General features: G+C 34.8%; 4 protein-coding genes across 4 annotated transcripts; 3 read left to right on the top strand and 1 right to left on the bottom strand.

Moving 5' to 3' along the window:
• Nucleotides 1–1,952: 1,952 nt before the first annotated feature.
• LOC146160283 (uncharacterized) lies at nt 1,953–2,929 on the top strand. The gene is made up of 2 exons (XM_083384005.1): nt 1,953–2,481; nt 2,674–2,929. Exons 1-2 carry the CDS (start codon nt 1,978–1,980, stop codon nt 2,875–2,877), a joined length of 708 nt encoding a protein of 235 aa, XP_083240131.1. The 5' UTR covers nt 1,953–1,977; the 3' UTR covers nt 2,878–2,929.
• A 4,874-nt stretch (nt 2,930–7,803) lies between these two features.
• LOC146160282 (ER membrane protein complex subunit 2-like) lies at nt 7,804–9,222 on the top strand. Its single transcript, XM_083383575.1, has one exon. It carries the CDS (start codon nt 7,819–7,821, stop codon nt 8,740–8,742), a length of 924 nt encoding a protein of 307 aa, XP_083239701.1. The 5' UTR covers nt 7,804–7,818; the 3' UTR covers nt 8,743–9,222.
• A 15-nt stretch (nt 9,223–9,237) lies between these two features.
• Nucleotides 9,238–21,105, top strand: LOC146160281 (uncharacterized). Its single transcript, XM_083383574.1, has 13 exons — nt 9,238–9,356; nt 10,256–10,295; nt 10,445–10,515; nt 11,029–11,174; nt 13,958–14,186; nt 15,473–15,612; nt 15,687–15,931; nt 16,972–17,063; nt 17,128–17,157; nt 17,231–17,420; nt 17,646–17,768; nt 18,232–18,393; nt 18,540–21,105. The coding sequence occupies exons 1-13, from the start codon at nt 9,314–9,316 to the stop codon at nt 18,676–18,678; spliced, it is 1,650 nt and encodes a 549-aa protein (XP_083239700.1). The 5' UTR covers nt 9,238–9,313; the 3' UTR covers nt 18,679–21,105.
• Nucleotides 21,106–21,680: 575 nt separating this feature from the next.
• On the bottom strand, nt 21,681–22,984 carry LOC146160280 (thymidine kinase, cytosolic-like). The gene has a single exon (XM_083384385.1). The coding sequence runs from the start codon at nt 22,956–22,958 to the stop codon at nt 22,179–22,181; it is 780 nt and encodes a 259-aa protein (XP_083240511.1). The 5' UTR covers nt 22,959–22,984; the 3' UTR covers nt 21,681–22,178.
• Nucleotides 22,985–23,159: the final 175 nt, after the last annotated feature.

The raw sequence follows: 23,159 nt of genomic DNA, 5'->3' as shown, positions 1-23,159 counted from the left end.
CATTTTGATAAAATAATTTCAGTCCAAAAGCACCGTGCGTCTCATCGTACCGTTTAAAATGAAATTTATGGCTACTTAAACCATATAAAGGTATTTTGATTTTACGGTGGATTTTCGAATGTAAATTAAATCAGGGGGAGACATTGACCACCGTGCTATCTGACTCCACTAAAACAAACTGCCGTTGCATTTCAAAGGGCGTACTGTCAGGTCGCTTATAAATTAATTGTACATTCGAAATATTCAGCATAACTCCGCTTTCATTAAAACAGCTCAAAGCACGGTACAAACAGGGTCTCGCAACCGCAAGTAAGGCGTGCATTTCGTTGTGTCTGTAACTCTCCTTTTTCCAGCAACGGCGGAAAACTCTATAGCACAAGAGCGAGCGCCTGCTGTGGGAAATAACTAAGTCAGAATGCCGGCTGGATTTGTCAAGTCGGCGCAGCAATGAAAATGATATCGAGGTGAAATATTTAACACTTTACCAGGCGAACACGCCATAACCACAAGTACAAACAGACATGCGTCAACGTTACATTGACTTTCCAAGTACCGTACGTTACATTGACATGAATTTATAGATTGTCGATTCAACACATTTTGTATTTACGGAGTTTGATAATAATAACTTACTAAATTTGATCCAGTAACTGCTAACTGAACACACATATTTTAACTGGTAAACATAAAATAAGTAACCCCAAGAAAAACAGCAGCTCTATTGCGTCATCGTAATACCATAGAAATCAAACCACGTTTCCTAAATTTGTCCAATGATATTACACTGCGCTCAAAATTCCAAAAAGTATTGAACTTAAGGTATAATTTGTGAAAATTACTTCGACCAAGTGGTGGGTATATAAAAGTACAAAACTATATATCCCAGGCAAAAAAGGTATGACGTAATGTGCAGTGTGCACTGCAGCTATTTACTTGGGTTAGGGTGCAACTTAGCATTTGGGTTGGGTCAAGTATTATTTTATTTATTCTCCTAGGTCAATAGATGCCAAAAAATACGTAAATGTTTTTATCGTTACTAATGGCTGCATTGAACATTACGTCATACTTTATCCTGCCCTGAACTTAACTTTTGGTCAAAGTTTTTCCATAGTTTATGGCTAATCTAACATCAGGTATCATTTTATCGGCTTCAAACTGATTCGATGACATACCGATCATCACTGCTGGAAAGTATGGCACATCTCGACGAGATCTCGCGGGTGCACGGCCGAAAAAATCCGGGTGACCGGGTGCAACAAAGGTCAAAAAAGTGCACCGCGGGTGCACTTTATGATTTTCCGATGCGCTTTGTAAACGTATTCCGCACAAGCGTTTACATATTTCGGGTGTAGTTCAGATTTTTTCGGGGTTTTACCGGAGGGCTGAGATCTCAACGAAAATTGCCATGAAATGCAAATTAACTTGGGGTGAAGGTTGGTTAAACATTTTGGCGCTGGTCTAGAATTCTACCACAGAATTATTTTTGTCTGGGGGGTTTATATTGCTGACAATATTTCAGCTATGGTGAGAGTTATCATTTGTGTTTGGGTAGGTCAAGTATTACTATTATATTTATTTTTACATATTTATGCCTTCCTTGCAACTTCAACTTGTACCACTCGTTTTGTTAGTGTTACAATTAATGTGGTAGGATTCTAGACCAGTTCAAAAAAAGTTTTAAATTCAAGAAGAGTTTTATTGTTTTGTTTGATGTTTTTACTATAGTAAACACCTGTTTTAAATAGTTTTGAAAAATTGTAGACCAAATGGATTTTTTTGTCAAATTACTGATTTCAGGTCAAGAATGTCTTTACCTTACAATTTTATGATAAGATGTTAAAATAAATAGCTTTTGTCAATGAATAAAATGGGAGTTTACCTTTTATTAGATAAAAACAATTTCTAATTTATAAATGCTTAAATTTTCTAATTTATTGTTTTCATTAAAGGTGTCAAAACTAGTTCAAAACGTTAATCATGACAAGAATAAAAATAAGTGATCTGTCAATTTATAATCCTATGTGTAAACAAGAACACACTTATTTTGCTGAAAATGTTAATTCGCCGACCGGATTTGGAGATTCTGCAATGTCTTTAATCAGTGAGGTTAAGCAAAAGTATGAGCAAGTGCTGCAGACTTATGCTGACCTAAAGCGGTATTCAACCACTACGGAAGCAAGACTTAAGTGTGGCATGATGGCTGCTGGTCTAGGAGGTGGCATATTATTGTCCTACAAATCAAAATCTGTTAAAGTCTGGTATAAGCGGTTGATTCCAATCACTACATTGGGCATTGCTGCTGCTGCATGTTATCCCTACCAAGCCTATGCTCTGTCTAGCAAGATGACAAAGACCACTTACAATACATCAACTGCTGCCTATTCCAATGCAAAGAAACTAGTTAAATACATATCAGAATCTTATCAGCAATCTAAGGATGAAGCCGCGGTGTTGCCACCTCCTAAAGAAATAGAAGAAAAGGTACATAATTATACTGTCAACACTCTTTTGTTGGTGACTGTTAACTACTAAAGTTATATAGGTTTCCTTATTTTAGAATTTGATAAGGTATATAGATTTTGTAGGACACCAATGTTTAGACAAATTTACAGTAAGATTTTAGAAAATTCAAGTGAATTTCAAGTTTAATAGTGATAGATGTTGTTTATGTAGGTTTATATGGTTGGAGAACAAGGAATCGTAAAAGTGGACAAAGATAATACTGAACTTAAGTCCAAGTCAAGTAAAGAAACACAATCAACCATTTTAAAATTATTGCCTAACACTATTGAAAATAAAAATAACATAACAACACCAGAAGTATCAGATCATGGACAAAGTTTGCAAGAAGATGTTGATCTATATACTACTCGCTGATAATGTAAATATTGAAAGCTTTTTTTCAAATATATATTATGTGTTGAATAAATTCAAAAGCCTTTTATAAGGTATTTTTAAGAATTTATAACATTTTATCACCTATACTATTTTAAAGTTTTGGCAAAATTTTTAACCACCTTAAGAAAATTTACACGTGTGTTAGGTTCGCATAGCAAGGAGAGAAAGTGAAACAATATGCGAATCAAGCGGTGCCTTGCAATACACCAAACAAAATCAGTGCATAAAGGAAAACGCGATTATGGGAACTTCCCTGGTAGTTTATAGCAGTGGTTCTCAACCGCCGGTCCGCAAATATAGTAAAATTTGATATCTCAATTGCAAAATTCAAGATGTTGAAGGCTTATCCATCAAATTTTGAACTTCGCCAGCTCCGTAATTTGCAGCATTGTGACGTAAATAGAGTTAATGATATTCTTTGGACTTCATTGTACGTCACAATGCTGCAACTGTTCAAAAGTAGGCTACAACAAAAATTTTGGGTTGATTTTGATTCTTGAGGTCCACCGGTCCGCTAAATTTGTTTTGAAACTGGACCGGTCCGTATGCTGAAAAGGTTGAGAAAACCTGGTTTATAGTCTATGTTAGTCAAGTGTAGCGCCCTACAGCCGCCGAAAGGTCAACGCAACTTTTACTTTCAAACAATCACCTGGTACTAATGCGGTCGTTATAAGACGCAAAAAGCGTTCAATCTGTCAAACCAATTATTTAGTGAGCTTTTGTTATGTGATTTCCACAGCGCAAATTCTCTTCTGGAAAATAACATTAAACACATAAGATGCAAAAATAAACTCAGCAAAAAATAACTATTTCCTACTCCATGAGACAGTTCTATTGTTCATTCAAATATTGAACGCATCTAGCAACTTTTGCGCCTTAGTCAATTTGTTGTAGTAGAGAAAAAGTATACAGTGAGTAAACGATTATACGAAATGGTTGGCCAACAGTCGTTACAAAATAAACATAATTTGTTACGGATTAATAAATCAATACCTTCAGTAGGTCAACAAACAGTAACCTATTGTTGCTTTAAGGGCGCTCGCCTGTCGGGCGAGTTGGTGTTAATCAGGACTCGCCTGGACCGAATTGCACTTGCATTGATGAGCGGGCGAGTGCAAAATCTTCCCTGCATGACCAAATGACCTAAAAATCGAGTAGATACGCACGTTTATGCGAAAGTATTATCGTGCAAAAACATAACATGTCATTGACTAGTCCAAACTGCGGTCCGTCGAGGCGTCGACCTCTTACGTGGACTAGTTTTACGGGGCCCATGAAGGCTAATAGAAATCTTGCTGCATAATTGAAAAAAATAAAGAAACGTCATCTTTAAAAGTTACTGTTTCAGGCGAACAAAAAACACTTACGGGTTCTGCGTTAAAAAAAGTCCTGAACCCCGTAAACTAGTCAGACCTGAGATATGCTATACATTCGATGTGACGTCGATATTAAGTGATAAAATAACATCAACTGTCGGCCATACAAATTCAACATATGGTCAACTAAAATGTAAGATAACGATTCACTCAAATGTAAGTGAAACCATTACGACGCCTTAAGACAATTCTACGTCCGGCTATTATATGTGACATTTTGCGAACGCTTGTAAGTGCATAACGATGTAAACTCAATATGCCATTTACTACTAGTCAACTGAATACATTGAATGAAAGATTTGCTTGTCATTGGTGTGAAGCTACGATGAATTCTTGTCTAAATTCATAACTGTCAGGCAGCACAAAATTACTACAATAATCAACTAAAAAAACGTTAATTTGTCGCCATACATCGGATAATATTTGATAGACTAATTCGTCCTTTTGTGCGACATTATGCGAACATCCGTACATAGTTTATTTTAGACGGAGAAAATTTGCTTGGTGTTTGTCGTGCGAAATATTTATTAAAAAAGATGAAATTAATAATTTTAAGAGTTTCATTACAGTTTTTTTGCGTCGCCTTACTTACGCTAAGGATGTCCATTACTTAATATTCCATTTTGATACCGATACCCGATATTTTGGACAAAACGTATTGCGTCTCGGTGCAATACCAAATGACGTCATTACTATCTTTAAACAAACGAAATAGACAAAATTGAAACGTTTAAAGGTAATTTTCTAAGTTAATAAACTAAATTTGATTTAACCATAAAAGTCTATATAGTCACCTCTAGTTGTTAACTTGGCCTACTATCTTTTATTAAATTGGCCTTTTAGAGACAGAATTCACTGCGTTGGATCCATAATCATGGATCGGACATCCCTTTTAGGCCTACGCACCGTTTGTTGTAGTTGCTGTGCCGATTAGTCGTTAAAGTTAAAAATACAATTTTCAGATTTATTTAAAAAAAATTATTTTGTTATAAGTCCATGATGCTGCTCTCATAACAAAAGACAAGCGACAGGGAGAGTTTCCCTTCTTAAACTAGAACAAAACCCTAGATCTGGTATATAAATTTACCATTTGTGAAATAGTCGGAATCCGAAACGGCGTCACTTAATTTTTTGAGGTATAAGCAGGGTTACCATCAGCTAAGACCAAAAATAGGCACGCTACTACGAAAAATAAGCACGATTTTTATAACTTGGGGCGGATCCAGGATTTCGTTGTGGGGAGGCACCTAAATACAATACTGTCAAATACACTTGTTGTTCTCTGCGCTAAATGAACCTTAAAGCAGCTTAATCGCACAAAGCTAAAAACAATAGTTTATTTGGTTGAATTGGCGAAATTTCGGTGACGTATTTGGTCAGGGTTTTCCAAAATTGTATAGTAAACACTATATTGAGGCTTAAAAAATTCTAAAATAAGACAAACTAAGCACATAACTCAAAAACAAGCACTTTTTTTAGAAATAAGCACATTAGTATTTTCTAAGACACTGCAATCTTAGAAATAAGCTCGGTATGGTAACCTTGGCTATAAGGCTATACAGCAAACCGGTATACCAAGCCATGTCCTTTTTTCAGTGATTGTATGTAAACTAGGATTTCAGTTAAATGCTTGTGCACTAAATCGAACGATATCCTCAGATTTCCCAAGGTTACCTGTTTTAGACTACCTGTTATAACGTGACTTGTGGCGACACCTATAAAAAATGTTCATAATTTCTAGTTAGTAACATTTTTTATCGTTCCGCTAAGAACATTATTGAACTTTTACCTCTGTTAAAACCTTTCCTTAGTAATAATTGTTGCAAAGAAGTCGAAAAATCAATGTTGTGCAATATCTCCGCAAACATTTTTGATTCATACCTCTCAGTGAAAATATTATCGGGAAACACTTATTGTTGTTCACAGGCAATAAAATTAAATTGTTTAGGTTTTAGAGAAAAAAAAATGCTATCATGCTTTCTCGCGCGTGTAGTTAACGCGCATGATTCGCTGTTTTAATTTTGCCATATTGGTTGTAGCAAGATGATTAAGCAGTAACATTTCAAAAAATGTTCCTGCGTAGTCAAAAAATGGGCGCTGGTCTAGAATCCTACCACAACGCACATTATTTGGATTAGGGTGCGGGTTAGCGTTTGAGTTAAGGTGTGTCAAGTATTATTATTAAATAATTAATATAATAATACTTGACCCACCCACACCCAAACGCTAACTCGCACCCTAACCCAAACATTGTGCGTTGGTTTCATAACTGTGTTAGGATTCTAGACCAGCGCCAAAAATTGTGCAAACAACATGACTAAGAAACTAATTTACGACATTTACCAAAAAGACCTTGCCTTGTATGGTTTGAATGTGCCATTTGAGGAAAAAGTTGCTTCCAATAATATAATTTAGTATCTTTATGACAAACATGATTTTTTACCCTTTATCATAGAATTTCTAAAATACCACCATCTTTCGGCTTTTTCTTCAGGAAAATTATTAAATTACGTTTGCAAACTTGTAACTGTAATTTAGTTTGTTAGTTAACTCCCTGTCTTAAATCCATTAGTATTTAGTATGTGTATAGTATTTACTGTTTGTTAAAAGTCAAACGTTTTGTTAGGCCAAATGAAGCATATTTATTAATGGAAGTGGTGTTTACGCAGGACACATTATATTCATTAGTGATTGTTTATTTGTTTGGGTTCAGCTTGCTGCATTTGGGTTTGGGCCAGTCTAGAAAGTACAGCAGATCTCGATGAGATCTTGAGGGTGCACGGCCGAAAAACATCCGGGTGACCGGATGCAACAAAGGTAAAAAAAGTGTACCTCGGGGGTAAAAATTATAGGTGCATTTATGATTTTTCCATGCACTCTGCCTTGCACTGTAAACATATGCTGCACGAGGGTAGTACTGTTTGTGGTGCAGTTCAGATTTTTTTTGATGTGCACTTTTGAAAGGTTGAAAAAAACTACCGTGTGCACTATCCATACTTACCACAATGGGGTTGGGTGGTTGTATTGTTAAATTTAATTTGCCTTTTATTTCTCAAATTCCACTGTGGAAAGTTTGACAAGTGCACCCGCGAGTTTTTTTCAACCTTTCAAAAGTGCACTGTGAAAATAATTTGAACTGCATCCCAAATAAATAAAACACTTGTGCTTTTATCGCATCATCATAAGTTTACAGTGCTTTATCGCATCATCATAAGTTTACAGTGCTTTATCGCATCATCATAAGTTTACAGTGCAATATGCAAGACAAAGAAAGAATCTGTTTGAATAGTTTATATTCAGAGGTAAATAGCCTCAGAAAGTGCTTTTGGCTATTCTCCTGCCTCTTACTGCTAAACATTTACCTATTAGTGAATATATATTGCTTTAAACTACTTCGATTTTATTGTTAATAGTTTCCTTTATTTTGTTTAGAAATTATTTAATCAGTATAAGTTTAAACGTTAAAACTTACTTTTATCCAACAGAAACGTTCTCCAGCGTCTAGTCTTATAACTAAGTCTGTGTTGCTTAAATAAATAAAGTCATGGGCCTTAATTTTGATGAAACATGTCAGACATTGAGGGACTGGAGAGGAATGTCTGTGCGTGACAGTGAACAAGTAGTTAAACTTGGTGAAAAATTGCTTCGGGATTATTCATCTAAATTGCAAGATGAACTATGGCTTGTATGCGAACAGGTGTATATTGCTGCATTGGATATCAACAGAATGGATGTTGCCAATATGTGCTTGGAAAAATTAAAAGAAAAGTTTCCTGATAGTTCACGCGTGCAAAAACTAAGTGCTATGGGTTTGGAGGCTAAATGTAATTTTGATGAAGCCCTCAAGGTCTACGAAAAATTGTCAAAAAGTAATGAAACGGATGCATCTATTAAAAAGCGGAAAATTTCTCTGTTAAAGTCGCGTGGTGTTACCACAGATATCATTATTCAAGAGCTAACCAAGTACTTGCAAGATTTTATGTCTGATCATGAAGCATGGATGGAGTTATCTGAGCTATATATAAAGGAAATGGATTATAAAAAAGCTGCATTTTGTTTTGAAGAACTTATACTTTCTAATCCCTTCAACCATTTATACCATCAGAGATATGCAGAAATTGTATATAGTATTGGTGGTACTGAAAACCTGGAAATAGCTAGAAGATATTTTGCCCAGGCTGTAAAACTTAGTAGCAATACCAATATGAGAGCTTTGTATGGGCTACTTCTTACTGCCGGTGGATTAACATCTTCAAAGGGTGAAAATAAGGGAAAAAATAACAAGCATTATGCAACATGGGCAGCAAAGATGATTTTATCCAAGTATGAAAGTGTCTGGCCCATTGCCAATCAAAGCTCTTGTCACAAATCTTTATCCAAAATTACACCATCCAAAGATATACCTCAATTAACTGCTAGTGTTGACCGCATGATCAACCAACTTTGTTTGAATGATACAAGCACATAGACTGAAGACTTTTTAAAAATAGTGGTTTTTACACTTTGCTTGCTTTTGGGCACTAAAAAATTGACAAAGCCACAAAAACACCAGTATTAACAATTATTATAGAATGTATTGTATAATGTACATTCAATTCTTTCATACTTGACAGCAATGTAATACAAAATTCCACTGCAATTTAAGAGTCTCTGGAGGCACACAGTGTAAGAACCACTGATTTAAGCTAAGAAATGTGCAATTACATTCATTTTATTGGTATCTTGTCAAGTTATGTGATCAATCAAAAACCTGTCTTAAACTGGCGTATATGTAATTTGTGTTAAAAAAATATTACTAAAACTTATTTAACATGTAAGCATGTCTGTCCTGTTTTCCAATATATTGTAATTAACATAGTAATATTTGTTCATTTTGATTTAATTGAAAATTATCACAACTTGACCACTAAACACTTTTGTATTGTAAAGATATTTATATGAAGTTAATGTTGCTTTGTGTTTATAAGGGTGTTGCATTTCTTAAGAAATAATTTATTTGGTCTTAATTATTTAAGTAAGACTGACAAAGTCTTTCTGAAATGGCCGATGCAGATGAAGATGATTGGCTTTATGGAGATGAAGGTAAGTTAACTCCTTCATGTTGTATTACTAAAACTAAATTTATTATAGTGCTGAGACCAAATATATTATCTACTTCTAAGTATATATGCATATCTTGTTAAATTATGTACCAGTGGTCTTGGTTAAAAATAAGTATAGTCCGACTCCGGCCAAAATAATAAACCAAGGTCGACTCTGGTCAAATGTAAGATTTCGCCCGAGCCCGACTCGGACTCTACAGCTTTTTTTTACACATTACTGTAATTAAGGGCGAATATTCTGCAATCCACTCATATGGGTGTCATAATTGATCCACCCGCAATACATAGTGTAACAATATTTCACCATTTGCTAATTACACTCCACAACTTATACTTTGCCGCCTTAACGGTTTCAAATTTGGTACTGCACATGCACACGTTGGACTCGGGACTCGATTTGTTTTACGTGGTCTTGCTAGAGTCCGACTGCAGCAAAATAAACCGACTCCGTTGAGACCCGAGTCCAACTCCGCAACCCTGATGGTTGACAACCCTTGCCTTTTTCTGAAAAAGGTCTGGGCGAGCTTTATAAAAATTTAAATGAATTTTTTGCATCATTTTATTATCACACCTGTTATTCGGGGATAAACCCAGGATTCTTTCAAATGACAGTAAACCATTCATGTAAATTGTAAAAAAATGGATTCGTTTGATTTTTTTAATTTTGATCCATGCAGAATCATCCATGATTAACATGAAAAGGTGTAATAAAATTAATTTAAGAAAGTGCCAAAAACTTATTGTTTTGTTGACTTCATAGAATACATTTACATATAAATAGTCAAAAAATAACAGAGAATGGTGGCAACCCAGATAAATTGCATTGGCAGCCTGTCACCCTCTGTTTAACTATAATTTTTTTTTTTTTTTTTTTAACAGGTTCAAAAGCTGTACCAAAAGTTGAACAGAAAGAACCAGAGTGAGTACTGAAATATGCTTTAACATCTATCAAAATGTAAATATTAATAATATTGAGTAGGATGATTTTTTACTTGGCAAAAAAAGTAAAATTTTTGTCAAAAATTTTAGAATTTGCTAAAATGTTTTTAAATATATCACTTTTTTTAGGAAAATGGAAACAACTGAGCCCATCACTGAACAAAATAATGATGAACCTGAAAAAAATCCTGTGGAAAATGGTAATTTTAATTTAACAAAAATCAACATTAGTATATAATGTTTTACTAAATAATGCAATTAGATAAAAAGTAAAGAACCAATTTATTGCATTACAGTCCAACTATGCCAGGTTTAAACTAACTCCTTTAAATGGGAAAATCAGAAATCACTTATGCTTCATTCTCTTTATTTGTAAATTAGCTTTTGTTTTTGTACATTTGTTTCAAACTTGTGTCATATTCAGACAGCTTAGTTTCAAGGTTCAACTAGTCAAAAAAAGACAATTCCATTTTCGGTGTTTTATGTGAGATAACATGGTTTTGGATTTCTATGTTTTACCTAATTATGTGTTGGTATGCGTATTTGTTGATTGTGTATAAGTAGTTTGAAACAAACAAAAATGGAAATAATTGTCAAATAATGTAAATGGTAAAAGGTACAAAACTGCTGTCCATGAAGTTGCAGAACAATGAACATTGTTTAGGACTTGTCTTGTTTAAAAAAATAAATAAGTAGACCTGGCTTTCAAACAGGGACAAATGCAACTGAAGAAAGCAAGAACAATGAGGACAAAGTAGTAGAAGGAGAAAACAAGGACACACCTGCTCCAGCAGCATCTGCTCCTCAAGATACAGAAAAGGCGGAAGGAGATGATTCAGATTCAGATGATGATGTGCAGGTAATTTAAATTGTTAATGCATAAAAGTATAAAAAAATATATTTTAAGTTTAACATATTTTCGAAACTTGAAACTTTGTGTGTTTTTGTCAGTTTTCTTTTTCTTTTTTATCTTTGAAACTTTTTTTGTTTATTGATTTACTACTATATTATTGGTATTTTTGTAACAAATAAGAAAATACATTGTGATTTTTTGAATACTAGATGAAACACCCAGCATTGCACAGGTTAAAGAGTGTTGATTTGCTTAATCACTATTGGCTTTGAATTTTCCTTGAATTTTGTGTGGTTAAACAGGGGGGGTTATAATACACCCTACAGGACCTACAGTGACAGCAATTAATGGCTAAATACTTTGCTAACATGCGTGTAATGTAATAAAATAATAATTACCCAAATGTTTTCCATTCTAAAGAAATTTATTTGAACAGTTGTGACTTCTTCTTTCATGTAGGCAGCCCTATTATTTTGGTTCATTTGTCCGGACAGCATTCGAATAACCAACAGATAGACTCGTCGTCCAAGAGTGGACTTAACGCCATAACAGGAGGGGCCATGTGTAGGCTGCATCATTTCCTCCCAAACTGTGTAAACTGTAATGTATAACTACATAAACAAAGCGTATTTTGGGCGATAATGTCGCGTCTTGCCTTTGCCTAATAATCAAGTGTCGACTAAGCATTACTGGGCAAATGACTAACATGTAATGCCAGGTGCAGAGGTCGTAATTTTCTTAATGTGTTAAGTTGCAAAAGTAACATTCCCTCGTAAAACGTGCTGGCCTTGGACAAAATGCGCTACAGGTTACTTGAGGTCAAAACTTTAGGCCAATATTTAGCAAGGTTATGCACATCTTAGTCGTCAAGTATTGGTGAAAAGCAAATTCGGTTCGTCAAAAAAATAAAAAAAATCTATATATTTTAGAAACAGGACCGAATTGCTAAAGAGCTTAAAATAGTTTTTTGTGTAGTGTTGCATTGTACGGTTGTACTCACAATGTTGGTAAAAAGTTCGGCAACAACCTGGACAGTGAACATGTATTACAGTTAATCCAACTGCTTCAAATAAAATTTGTTAAGAATGTTAGCAAATTGTTTTGGGATTTATTGCTGTGATTGTTGGCCTGTGTAAGGTATTTTAGGATTAATCCCTGCCCCAAACAAAATCGAGGTTAAATAGTTTAATAAAAATATATTAAGATTCAATATTCTGGCGTTTAAGTTATTTTAGGATTAATCCCTGCCCCCAACAAAATCGAGGTTAAATAGTTTAATAAAAATATATTAGGATTCAATATTCTGGAATCTATATTCTAGATTCGAAACCTAAACTTCTAGAATCCCCTGGGATTCCACTTTGAACATCCCTAGCCGCATTACATAAAATAACAATGAGCACAGGCTTTATCTAAACTTGCCACTCACCTTTGTACAGTTAGGTCAGGTGCTCCCATCCGCTGTAAAACAAAAAAAATTATGTTGGTTACAATTACCCAGTATGGCAGAATGCTGGCGACTTGGCGACTATGTCGGCCGAAGAATCAGCCAGAAAACCGAAGAAATTGGTGCAAAAAAAAATTTAAGTAAAAAAAAAAAATTGAAAAAAAAAAATTTATTTATTTTTCAAAAAAATTTTTTTGAAAGTTTTTTTCCAACATCCAATTTACAAAATACCTTATGGTTGTTTCCACACATATTTAATCACATCTATTTTTGAACAGCGGAAATATGTAATAACATTACATACTACAATTGGCAGAAATTAATTTTGTTTGTGTCATTTTGAAAAAAGTTATGGTAGTGTGAAGCACATTGTTTGGTGAGAAAAAGCCAGTGTAAGGCATATAGACTGTTTATTATTTTCAAAAGTACACACTTTTGATCATACTATTGTTACGTGTTGGAAGTTTTACTTTGAATTGGCAAGTACACTTCTATATTGAGTTGATTTCCTGTATAATGAGTTGAATTCCCCATTCCTGTTAAATGTACAGGTATAACATTTGCATCAGCATATTAAGGATCTAGAAGGCTATGCTTCTCCACCTAAGACCTAAAGTATATTTTTGATTGTTTAAATACGTTTGTGTGTCTTTTTTTTTTTCAGCAAATCTATCCCAAAGGTAATATGCATACTATGGGGCATGTTGCACTGTGACTGTTACCATTTCTATTCAATTTTATTATAAATATCATTATTTCAAGCAATATAAATTGGAAGTTTATCCAAAGAATATTTTTTCGTGCTTTTCAATCTGGTTTTGAGCAGCACGTTTTCACACAGGTTTGCCTGAAAACAGCTATCTATGTAACACTTTTAAAGCAAGAAAAGCAAACATGTAAGTACATCCCCAGGTCCCAGGTTGTACCTTCACATGTCCCTTGTGTACTTGCTAATGACTTAATGTCACAGAGTTTGTTTTTTTGTTGTCTAATTTACTTATTAATAGCCTTGTTTATCGCCAAAACATGGCAAGGTTCATAGATTCCTCAGGCAAACACATCATTAAGGTTTAGGGACCCGACCAAAAGTCGAAGAATTTTCGCCAAAAATGATTGTCACCAGAAGGCTGGCAAGATTCTGCCAGCCTGCAATTACCCAAAATCAACTGCAGAATTGGAAACGAATTTTAAAACAGAAAAGAGGGTCACAAGAACAAAAAGTTTGGAACCACTGTTTTAGAAATAAATACCCAAGTACCAACAAACTAGTGAATGTTGCATGACTAAATTTAATGTTCTAAATAAGCCTTTAGGTTTTTTATATAATCTTTGTTATTATAAGGTGACGATTGGAGCAATAATGACGGGCCCAGGAGGAAATCAGGAAAGTACTGGAACTTTGCCAGGGTCAAGCAGCCGCAGTTACTACCGAAATCCTGTGCAAGTGGTGGGAACTCAAAAATCAAGTGTTGGGAAGGGTATCGATTTAACTGCTCAAGGAAACATTAATGGTCAAGCCGTAATAGATGTCAACTTAGATCTTTTAGAAGACAAACCATGGCGAAAACCTGGTAAGTTTAAGTTTAGTTAATTTGATAATGTTATCCGCAAACGCAATATAATTTTTTTCTGAGCAATATGTATAATGTGACTGGGTAGTCTTAATAATAATTTAGCAGTCAATACATACAAGGTATGTATGTATATATTTTAGTTTTATATTGTCGCTCAGTTATCCCATGTGGGCAGGTGCCCTATATTTTGGACTGGAGCCGAAAAAAACATTGAGCGAAGTGCTCACACATATAAGTGCCCAGGGCTGAGGTGGTCAACCTTTTGTTTTTACTTTTTTCAGACTGATATGAAATCAGTAGCAGATTACCTTTCTCTGTTAATTTCAAAAGTTTCTAAATATAGAGAGTTGTTTTTTTTCTGCTTCGAACAAATGTGACTAATCATCACAGCCTATTTTAGAAATCTTAGTATTGTTTGTTTTGTTCATAGGGTAATGTGTTATTTAACATTTTACACCCACCAACAGTTACATCAATGATTCTTAAGTTAGCAACTGTGTTAAACTCCAAACTTTAAGCTTTGCTCATAGCAAGAATGTTGTTCTACCAACTGAGCTACACAGCTCAGCGGGAAGCAAGTAGAGAAACAACCATTGCATCATTGCTTGCTGCATGATGTTACCACAAACAACTTAAAAAAAATAGAATCAACCAAGTTGACCAGTTAAATTATCAAGTTGACCAGTTAAACATATCTACAATTACATACAATAACTGTGATCTAGCCAGCCCTTATCTAAACAAAATAAAATATACCCTTTTCTAATTTTTTTCCTACCATGTGCAAATGCTTTACTGTAATCTCCTTAAAAATAGTTATTTGATTTTAGTGGCACATTTGTACACTGTTACTATCATGCACAAGGTTACTGGTTTCATGATGCCAAGTTTTGATGTTTTATGTTCATGCTTCACTTAACAAAAAACATCCCTGATAGCTGCACAATAAAATAAAATATTAGATGCTATGCTGATTGTATTTTTCTGTTCTTTTTGATTTGTATTTGAGATATTTGTTTTGAAGCACAATAAAGAGGGTTTTTGTCAGAAGCAAAATAACAGGGTTTCGTTGTTTTTAAGGGTGGTAAGTCAAAAATTGAGAACCACTGGTTTTAAGGCTGTTTGCAATATAGTAGTTCGTTACACCTATCCAAGATCAATTCGGATTCAGGGAAAACAGATTTATTCTAACTGCCATGACATTTCTATGAATATATATATATATTTTTCTTTGTCTTGATTATGCTTTTGACACTGGTTTATTCTTGACTTGTTTATTGAAGGTGCTGATATATCTGATTATTTCAACTATGGCTTCAATGAAGTCACATGGAAGTGCTACTGCGAAAAACAAAAAAAGTTGCGAGAAGGTGATACCTATGTTGGCAGTGTGCACCAATCCAACACATCAACACCAAGCAATGTATTGACTGTCTTTTATCATGATTTATAACCAGTAAAGTTGGCAATTTATAATTTTTTTTTACCCCTTGTCAGGATCGTCTTACATCTACTGTCAATAGCATTTTGGCAAACTTTGAAAAAAAGAACAAATTAACTCCACCGACACCAAAAAGGTTTGAAAATACCGTCAGATCAATTTCAACCTTACAAGTTTCACGGAGAAGTGAGGACATCCTTAATCAACTGAAACTCCACCAACCTGCACCTATTATTAACAACACTCCTAAGTCGGCAGCTGTTCCAAATATTTCAATGCCTCCAATAGTTCCACCAACTTCGTGAGTAGAAACCAATAATCACTGATTCACTGTTATTGTGTTTCTTATGTAAGTTATATAAAAGCATTTTTACTCAATAAAATGATTTTCACTAATTAAAACGAACAAAATAGCTTAAAGTCTCTCCCCAGTGTGATGGTTGTAAACCCTTCACACTCACTTAAAAAATCATTACTTTACGACGACCCTGAGTGATTGCAACCGAAGTTGCAGTCATTTAAAATACGAAAAGCTGTATCTACAATAAACGGTTATGGGTTGTTTCCAGGCGCAATAAAGTTAATCAGATGTTGCAAAAACATGGCAAAATATTATCAATATCTATCAAAGCATTTTGATTTGTATAGGTAAACATTAAATAACAAACCAGTAATAACAAAAGTGTCGGAATAATTTCATAAATTTAACAAAAAAACATGACAAAAATATTTATTTTTAATGAAAAAAACTCTTGAGCCTAATTTTTCTTAAATGCTCATTGCCTATATTAACTAGTTTTCAATTCAACAAACATAACAAGTAACAGCCTAGAATATATACTAAGACCTATGATAAGATCAGGTATTGGCTCTGATCTTTTTTGTCCCACATCACTAGTATATAGATTCGCATTCACTTGTTTGATCTTCATTGCTGACTGATTTAACTTAGCGTTTGCTTTACAAGAGTTTAGCATTGTGTGAAGTTAACATACTAAAAGAGAGTTGTATTATTAAATAGTTAGATATGTATGTTCTTTGCATTTTATTTTTAATTAATTTTAATTATTACCATATCCTAGGCACTGTATAATTTATATACAAAAATTGGAATCAGGGTAATTTGGCCAAAACATTAAAAATAGTTATCGGTAACAGTCCAAAATATCATATTGGTCAATCTCTAATTCTTATACTTGTCTTGGTAGAAACTAAACACTTCACAACCTGTACATACGGTTTGTTTGGTAAATTCCTAGGATTTCAAAAAATATTTTACTGTATGCTTAATTTTTTACAATAGCAATGTCATAAACCGCCCTTGTTTTTATGGTGATCTAGAGCTCCATTGTATATCGCACCTCCATCTGTAAACGGCCCACCTCCACCGATTCACTTTGATCCAAGCAAACCTCCACCTTCAATACCTATAGGTAAGACCGTTTAATTTGACCTTAATTGTACTTTTTAATATTTTACATGTCATTTGTTTTTCAGGTCTTCCTATTCCAGGTTTCCCGCCACCTGGTATGCTTCTGATGTTTTTTTGTATAATTTTTTTGTGTTTTGCCTTTATCGATGTAACTCTTATAATTAACAGGTGGACTTTTACCTCCTGGGATTCACCCCCCTGGAACTGAGTTTATTCAGTTACCCCCAGTTAGTGGGTCATCATTCCTGCGCCCACCTGGCTCCTATATTGTCCCTGGTCAACAATCGGTACAACAGCCATTCTTTAATCCTGAAGATAATGATGACCATCAAAGGAATAGATCAGATTCGCAAATCAGGTAAGTACTATAACCTTAGAAAACGTTTTAATACAAATCAAACAATGATAAAAAATGATCAAACCGGAGTCAATTCGAAAAATTCAGATATTGATAGTGATATTTTAAATAAAATATTTTATCTTTTAAAATTATAGCAACTAGAATAGTTTGTTTTTCTCTATTCACACATAGGCGGATTTTTTTATTTAAAAAAATGTTGAATGATAATATTTTTATTTAAAGACAATCTGATGACAACTACCCAAGTGACGAGGAAGGAAGACATCGTGCGTCACGGAGGGATCATGACAGAGACCGCGATCGATACTCGAGACGATCAGAATTCAGAGATGATTACAGGGAAAGGTAGTTTGTCATAACATGATAACTTAAAAAGTTGTGATTACATGATAACTAATGTACTGAGTATTGTACGTTTTTTTGTCAGTCTGGTGTCCTTGAAATTTAATTTAGTAAACCCTGGGGCTTAAAACTTAGGAGCAATTCAATTTCAAGCGCTGAAAATTACACGTTCTAAAAAACAACCGTTAGGACCTCCGTTTACCGAAGGCGCTACGATTTTTTGATGTGTTTGGATTTTAAAACAAGAAAATATGTTAGTAGCAAATCAGCCTTATAGTATTCAAGTATATATACAAAAATAACCAAAATATATTCTGAAAATATTAGGACGGGGATTAGGCTGCATGTTTGACATCCCCGCCCTAAAGTATGTATTTGCAACGTTATTTTCGCACCTCGAGCGTAGTTTCAAAATCCTCCTTTTCTTAGGTCTCTAAATAAATAATTTTTGTTTGTTTTAACTCAGGACAAGAGAATATGATCGCGATCGTGAAAGAACGAGGGATCGAGAACGTGAAAGGGATCGTGACAGAGACCGGGATCGTGATCGCGACCGTGATCGTGACCGTGATCGTGACAGTCGCCGAAGGCGGGAAGATAGTCCTTCGCGACACAAGTCATCACGAAGGTATTTGGATGTTTTGGTAAAATGCGAGTAATGCTGTTTTCCGTTCTTTAAAGCGGCTGCCGGACAAAGTTAATGTGGAGTTACCCGCATAATTTGTATTTTTTTAAGGTTAGAAATCTTCTGGTTAAACTTTGGTTTGTTTATAGAAAACACGAGGACGATGAAGGACGCCATAGCAGTAAGCATAAGAAATCAAAAAAATATAAACACGACAAAGACAAAGGAGATTATGCAACGCCAGCAGCTGAAGACGAGGCGGCTCCCAGTGAGGAGGTGAAGGCATGAAACGCAAACTTCATTGAAGTCGAAAGAAGTTCGTCAGACTACGGCCAAACCGAGCCAGCCGTTTTAATTACTACCGCTGTAAAATTACAAAAGTAGGCAAAAGAGAGTGCCTTTTTACCGCAGCATGGTGTTGTTGGGCAACAAAAAACGTAATATGCCTGAAACCTGTTTCTATCTCGGTTTTATGGTAATCTTTAAAAACACTTCCAATGCTTTCGATTTGTCACAAAATACACCTTTCTACATTACAAATTTAATGTAACTGCGATCGTATTTTTTTCTCACTGAATAATTACCAATAATTTGTGACATACCGATACAAGTTTATCCGGCATAACTCATTTTTATGAGGGTTGTAAGCCTTTTGTAATTACGTGAACAATAATAGTGGCCTTTTTAGTCTGTTATGTGTCAAAAGGCATAATCCTAGGACTACATTAAGGCGCAAAATCATATGTAGGTTATAATAATAAAAAAAATATTAATTCAAAGGACGGTAGGGTAAATTCTGCACTTTTACTTTATCGCGAACATTCATTTATTGCGAAGAGGGGTATACAACATTTGTAAAATTGTATTGCACTGCGACCAAAACGTTTGCCTTGAACACAACAACTCGAAATATATTAACACTAGGACAAAACTGTATATTAAACGCCCCCAAGTCGTAGCTAACCCATAGCTTTGTTGTTTATCTCTAGTTATTTACTCAGCTGAACGCTTGCTGTTATGCCACCTGATATATATCACAACAGAAGGTAATTCATTATATAATGTAAGGCTGCTAATATTCGAGTTTATTACATTAATTAATTATTAGATACAGCTTCAGCGAAAACAGGTCTGCGTTACACCGAAGGTGTGCTACAAGTAGGAATGTACGATCATTTTTTATCAGCCGATATCCGATGCCAACTGTCAGAATCTGGACTCGTCCGATACTAGACTGAGTTAGGTGCCGATCCGATTCCAAATTAATATAATATTTTAACCATGATTTACGATCTAACTAAGCGATGCTAACTAATAGCAACAATACAAGATAAACGAACTTATTAACGCTTAACCAAATGTTGTCGATGTAACCACAAATCCCTTTGAACGTTTTTATTGCATTTATTTGCTTGTTGGAGCACATTTGTGACGTCGTTGGGTATCGGATCGCGATACTTTTTTGTGAAAAATATCGGATATCGGAATAAAACGTCAAGCATCAGACATCCCTATTGTAAGTTTAGGAATATCCGATGCTTCGTATTTTATTCCGATTTGTCAAGCAAAAAAGGCCATGACTCATTATTCAGTGGCGTATCAGAGGGTGTAAACTGCAGGTGGTCCTGACCCCCTCCTTTTGGTAAGAGGTAATACCTTTTTTGTCAGGGTTCGACTCCCTGTCCGAAGTGGCAATGTTTTATAATGTTATTGGGTCAAGCGTCTTGCGGTAATGCAATACCATAGTTAAACACAAAAGCTGCCTTTCGTCTTTTGTTTGCATCTGGGTCGACCGTAGACACAGGACATTTTTCGCCGCAGAGCGCCCTTCTCTAAGTTTGGGTTGCCTGATCAGCGAGCGTTTCGAAACATCAGCGAATAGAATAGTTTGTTCCGGACGCAGAAATAATTTTGCAATGAAACCGGAGTTCATGTAGATTGTAGACATAATAAATGAGAACTGTAGGCCTACATAATACACTAAATTAAGCCTTCTTCCTTTTAACTTGTTAAAGATGTAGAGTTTGGGCATCGCCATCTGCGCTAATTTTGGTGGAACAAATGCATTTTTAACTAAAACAGCTTCGGGGCCAAACTTTGACTGTCGTGCGTGTTTCGAGTCTCTATTTTTATGACATAGTATAGTTACGGCCAAGCTTTTTATCTATAAGCATATTTTTTCAACATTTTAGTAGTGTGCAAAGGACGCAATTATTTTCCCTTAACCGCAACTTGGATGTTAGCAGACTTTCGCACAGCTACGATGCAGATAAGTGGCATACTACCCCCCGCGAAAAAAAAATCCTTTGTTTACTTTGCAGGTGGCGAAAATTTAGCGTATTCCTGGGCATGGAACTTAGGAAACTGCGCTGCTAATAATGGAACTATATATGTACCAAAATAAATCACACATTTTTAGCCTTGTTTTCCAATTTTTTTCTATGACGTCATTAACGTTTACTAAAAATGGGGGGCTTTTTTAGGATTTTGGGATACTCCCTCAAGTGATTAGAATATTTTTAGAAGCAAAATTGTTAACATTAAAATGTACAAAGGTAATGCTTTTCTGGTTATTTAAGCAAAAAATTGCTCTATGGTGAGTTATTCTCTGGAAATTACCTTTTGAAGGCAGCAAATGCTTGGTTAAACCATAAAGAAAGCGAACACCTACATTCATTTAAAGGCATAATCCTGAAGCCTCATATAACAGATTACCAGTCCTACAACTTTAGCTGTAACATTAACCAGAAGTATAGTACAATATTAAGTTAACTTTATATGTGGTAACACTTAGTTTGTATTAAAAAGACTACTTTCATATGTTCAGGGGAGGGGTGGGGGGGCAACCGCTACCTTAAAATGCCAAGCAATGTCTAGGAATAATGTGGTTTGATACCCTTAACATGCTGTTCAGTATAATATACTTGAAATCAAGTTGCATTAAGCCTTTTTTCATTAGATTTTAACTCTAAAAATGTTAAGACAACTTCGTTGGACATGTGATGTGATCACTGATGGACAAATGCATAAAAAAGGTTTATAATCACTGGTCAAATACAAGCAAGGACGGAAATTCCATTTTGTGGTGCCAGTTACACTACCAACAAATTGGACATGTTGCGGAACAGTTCTGTTGTTATGTCTATTGCTTTATATATATTTTGTCGACTCGTTTTTTTGGTTTGGCCCAAATCTTAATTGTGTAGGGGAACAATTAAAATAAAATATATAAAACTAATAAAAATGAAGCAACATTCTGCAAACAAACAAGTGGTTTGATTTATTCAAGAATATTTATATTTTATTAGCATTGAATAAAAAATGTACAATGGTAAAGTTGATGAACAATATCAAATTCATTTAGCTTATCAAGTTTTAAACGAGTAAATTTACCCGGATAACAAAAATCGTTCAAATCAGTAGATATTTCTAACAGGTGTACACAAGCCGGGAAATAGCCAATATGATCTTCCTGGGACTTGTTCCGTTTTTTAGTTTAAAATAAACTCATCCCAGACTTCAAAAATTTCATCGCTAAAGGAAGGGCATTAAGTTTCCCCTCCTTTCTATTTTTAGCCTATAAAAAGATTTAAAAATACCAGTATACATAAAGCAGCAGGCGGTTTCAGGAATGGTTATAATTGCAAATAAAATAAAATATAAAATCATTGCAATGTGTGCAGCATTGCACATTGCATTTTCTAAGGTACATGAAAATCTAAATGCATGGTTAAAATCCATGTGCAATGTGATATATAGCCAGATGCTTTCAAAAAAAAGCTAAAAATCTAAAACACAATTTTTGCTCTAAAATTTGTTTTTTGTTTATTTGATGGATTTACTCTATTGTCATTCACAATACCAAATGGAGATCGAACTGTATCAGTAATAGACTTTTTTGAAGGTTTCACTTTATGTGGTGAGTTGTTGAAGCATTGGCGGCAGGTAGCCAAGTACTTGTCCGACCCTCCTATTACTTCTACCTCTTTTTCATGCCCAAGTCTCTTAGTAAATGCTGCCTCACGGTGACAAAATGAACACACAGCATTTAATTTAACAACACTTTCAGACAATGGTACAAGTTCTAGAATTGAGCCAAATGGTTTTCGCTCAAATGTTCCATCTAAGGCAGCTACTATAACTGTTTTGCCCAAATTTGCCATTGATTCACAAAAAGGTACTACGTCTGCGAAAAATTGACCTTCATCAATGCCGATCACTGAAAATTGATGGCAATTTTTCAAGCTCATAAGTATGGTTGCCTTTACAGCAGGGATGGCCTGCTTGTCGTGGGTTGCCATTTCTTCGTCACTGTAACGATCATCCTTCGCATACTTTATGACCAAACACTCACGTTCGGCAATCTGATATCTACGAATTCTTCGCATCAACTCTGTCGATTTTCCAGAAAACATTGGCCCAAATATTATTTGAATCTGGCCACGGTCTTTGGTTGGACTTTGCGTAAAACCCGACATTGATACACAAGACATTATGGTACGAGTTGATACTTCTTGAGATTTCTCAAACAACCAGCTGCTACCCAACAAAAATCTAAGGATTTTCATTGCTTTCGCGCCACTATAAACTTAAATTTTGGCGGCAACTTATAACAATGAAAAATCACAGATCAGCTGTTTCATGTTTTTCCGAACTCAAACTATAGAATAGTAAATATATATCACCTCTATGAAAGACTTTGACACAAAAAATAAGCGAATGAAATTGTTCGTAATTTTAAATAACGTTACTCATTTACTGCTCGAAGT

The sequence above is a fragment of the Ascidiella aspersa genome, chromosome 3 (genome assembly GCF_963924565.1).
Source record: "Ascidiella aspersa chromosome 3, kaAscAspe10.2, whole genome shotgun sequence".
Taxonomy (NCBI): domain Eukaryota; kingdom Metazoa; phylum Chordata; class Ascidiacea; order Phlebobranchia; family Ascidiidae; genus Ascidiella; species Ascidiella aspersa.
The sequence above is the reverse complement of the archived record's forward strand: the minus strand, read 5'-3'. Positions and strand labels throughout refer to the sequence as shown.

Excerpts from the sequence above, each read along its gene's own strand:
- LOC146160283 (XM_083384005.1), top strand. The coding sequence starts at position 1,978 with ATGACAAGAATAAAAATAAGTGATCTGTCAATTTATAATCCTATGTGT. Across the intron at positions 2,482-2,673 it reads CTAAAGAAATAGAAGAAAAG|GTTTATATGGTTGGAGAACA; the intron begins GTACATAATTAT and ends TTGTTTATGTAG.
- LOC146160282 (XM_083383575.1), top strand. The coding sequence starts at position 7,819 with ATGGGCCTTAATTTTGATGAAACATGTCAGACATTGAGGGACTGGAGA.
- LOC146160281 (XM_083383574.1), top strand. The coding sequence starts at position 9,314 with ATGGCCGATGCAGATGAAGATGATTGGCTTTATGGAGATGAAG. Across the intron at positions 15,932-16,971 it reads CCAATAGTTCCACCAACTTC|AGCTCCATTGTATATCGCAC; the intron begins GTGAGTAGAAAC and ends ATGGTGATCTAG. Across the intron at positions 17,421-17,645 it reads AGATCAGATTCGCAAATCAG|ACAATCTGATGACAACTACC; the intron begins GTAAGTACTATA and ends TTTTATTTAAAG.
- LOC146160280 (XM_083384385.1), bottom strand. The coding sequence starts at position 22,958 with ATGAAAATCCTTAGATTTTTGTTGGGTAGCAGCTGGTTGTTTGAGAAA.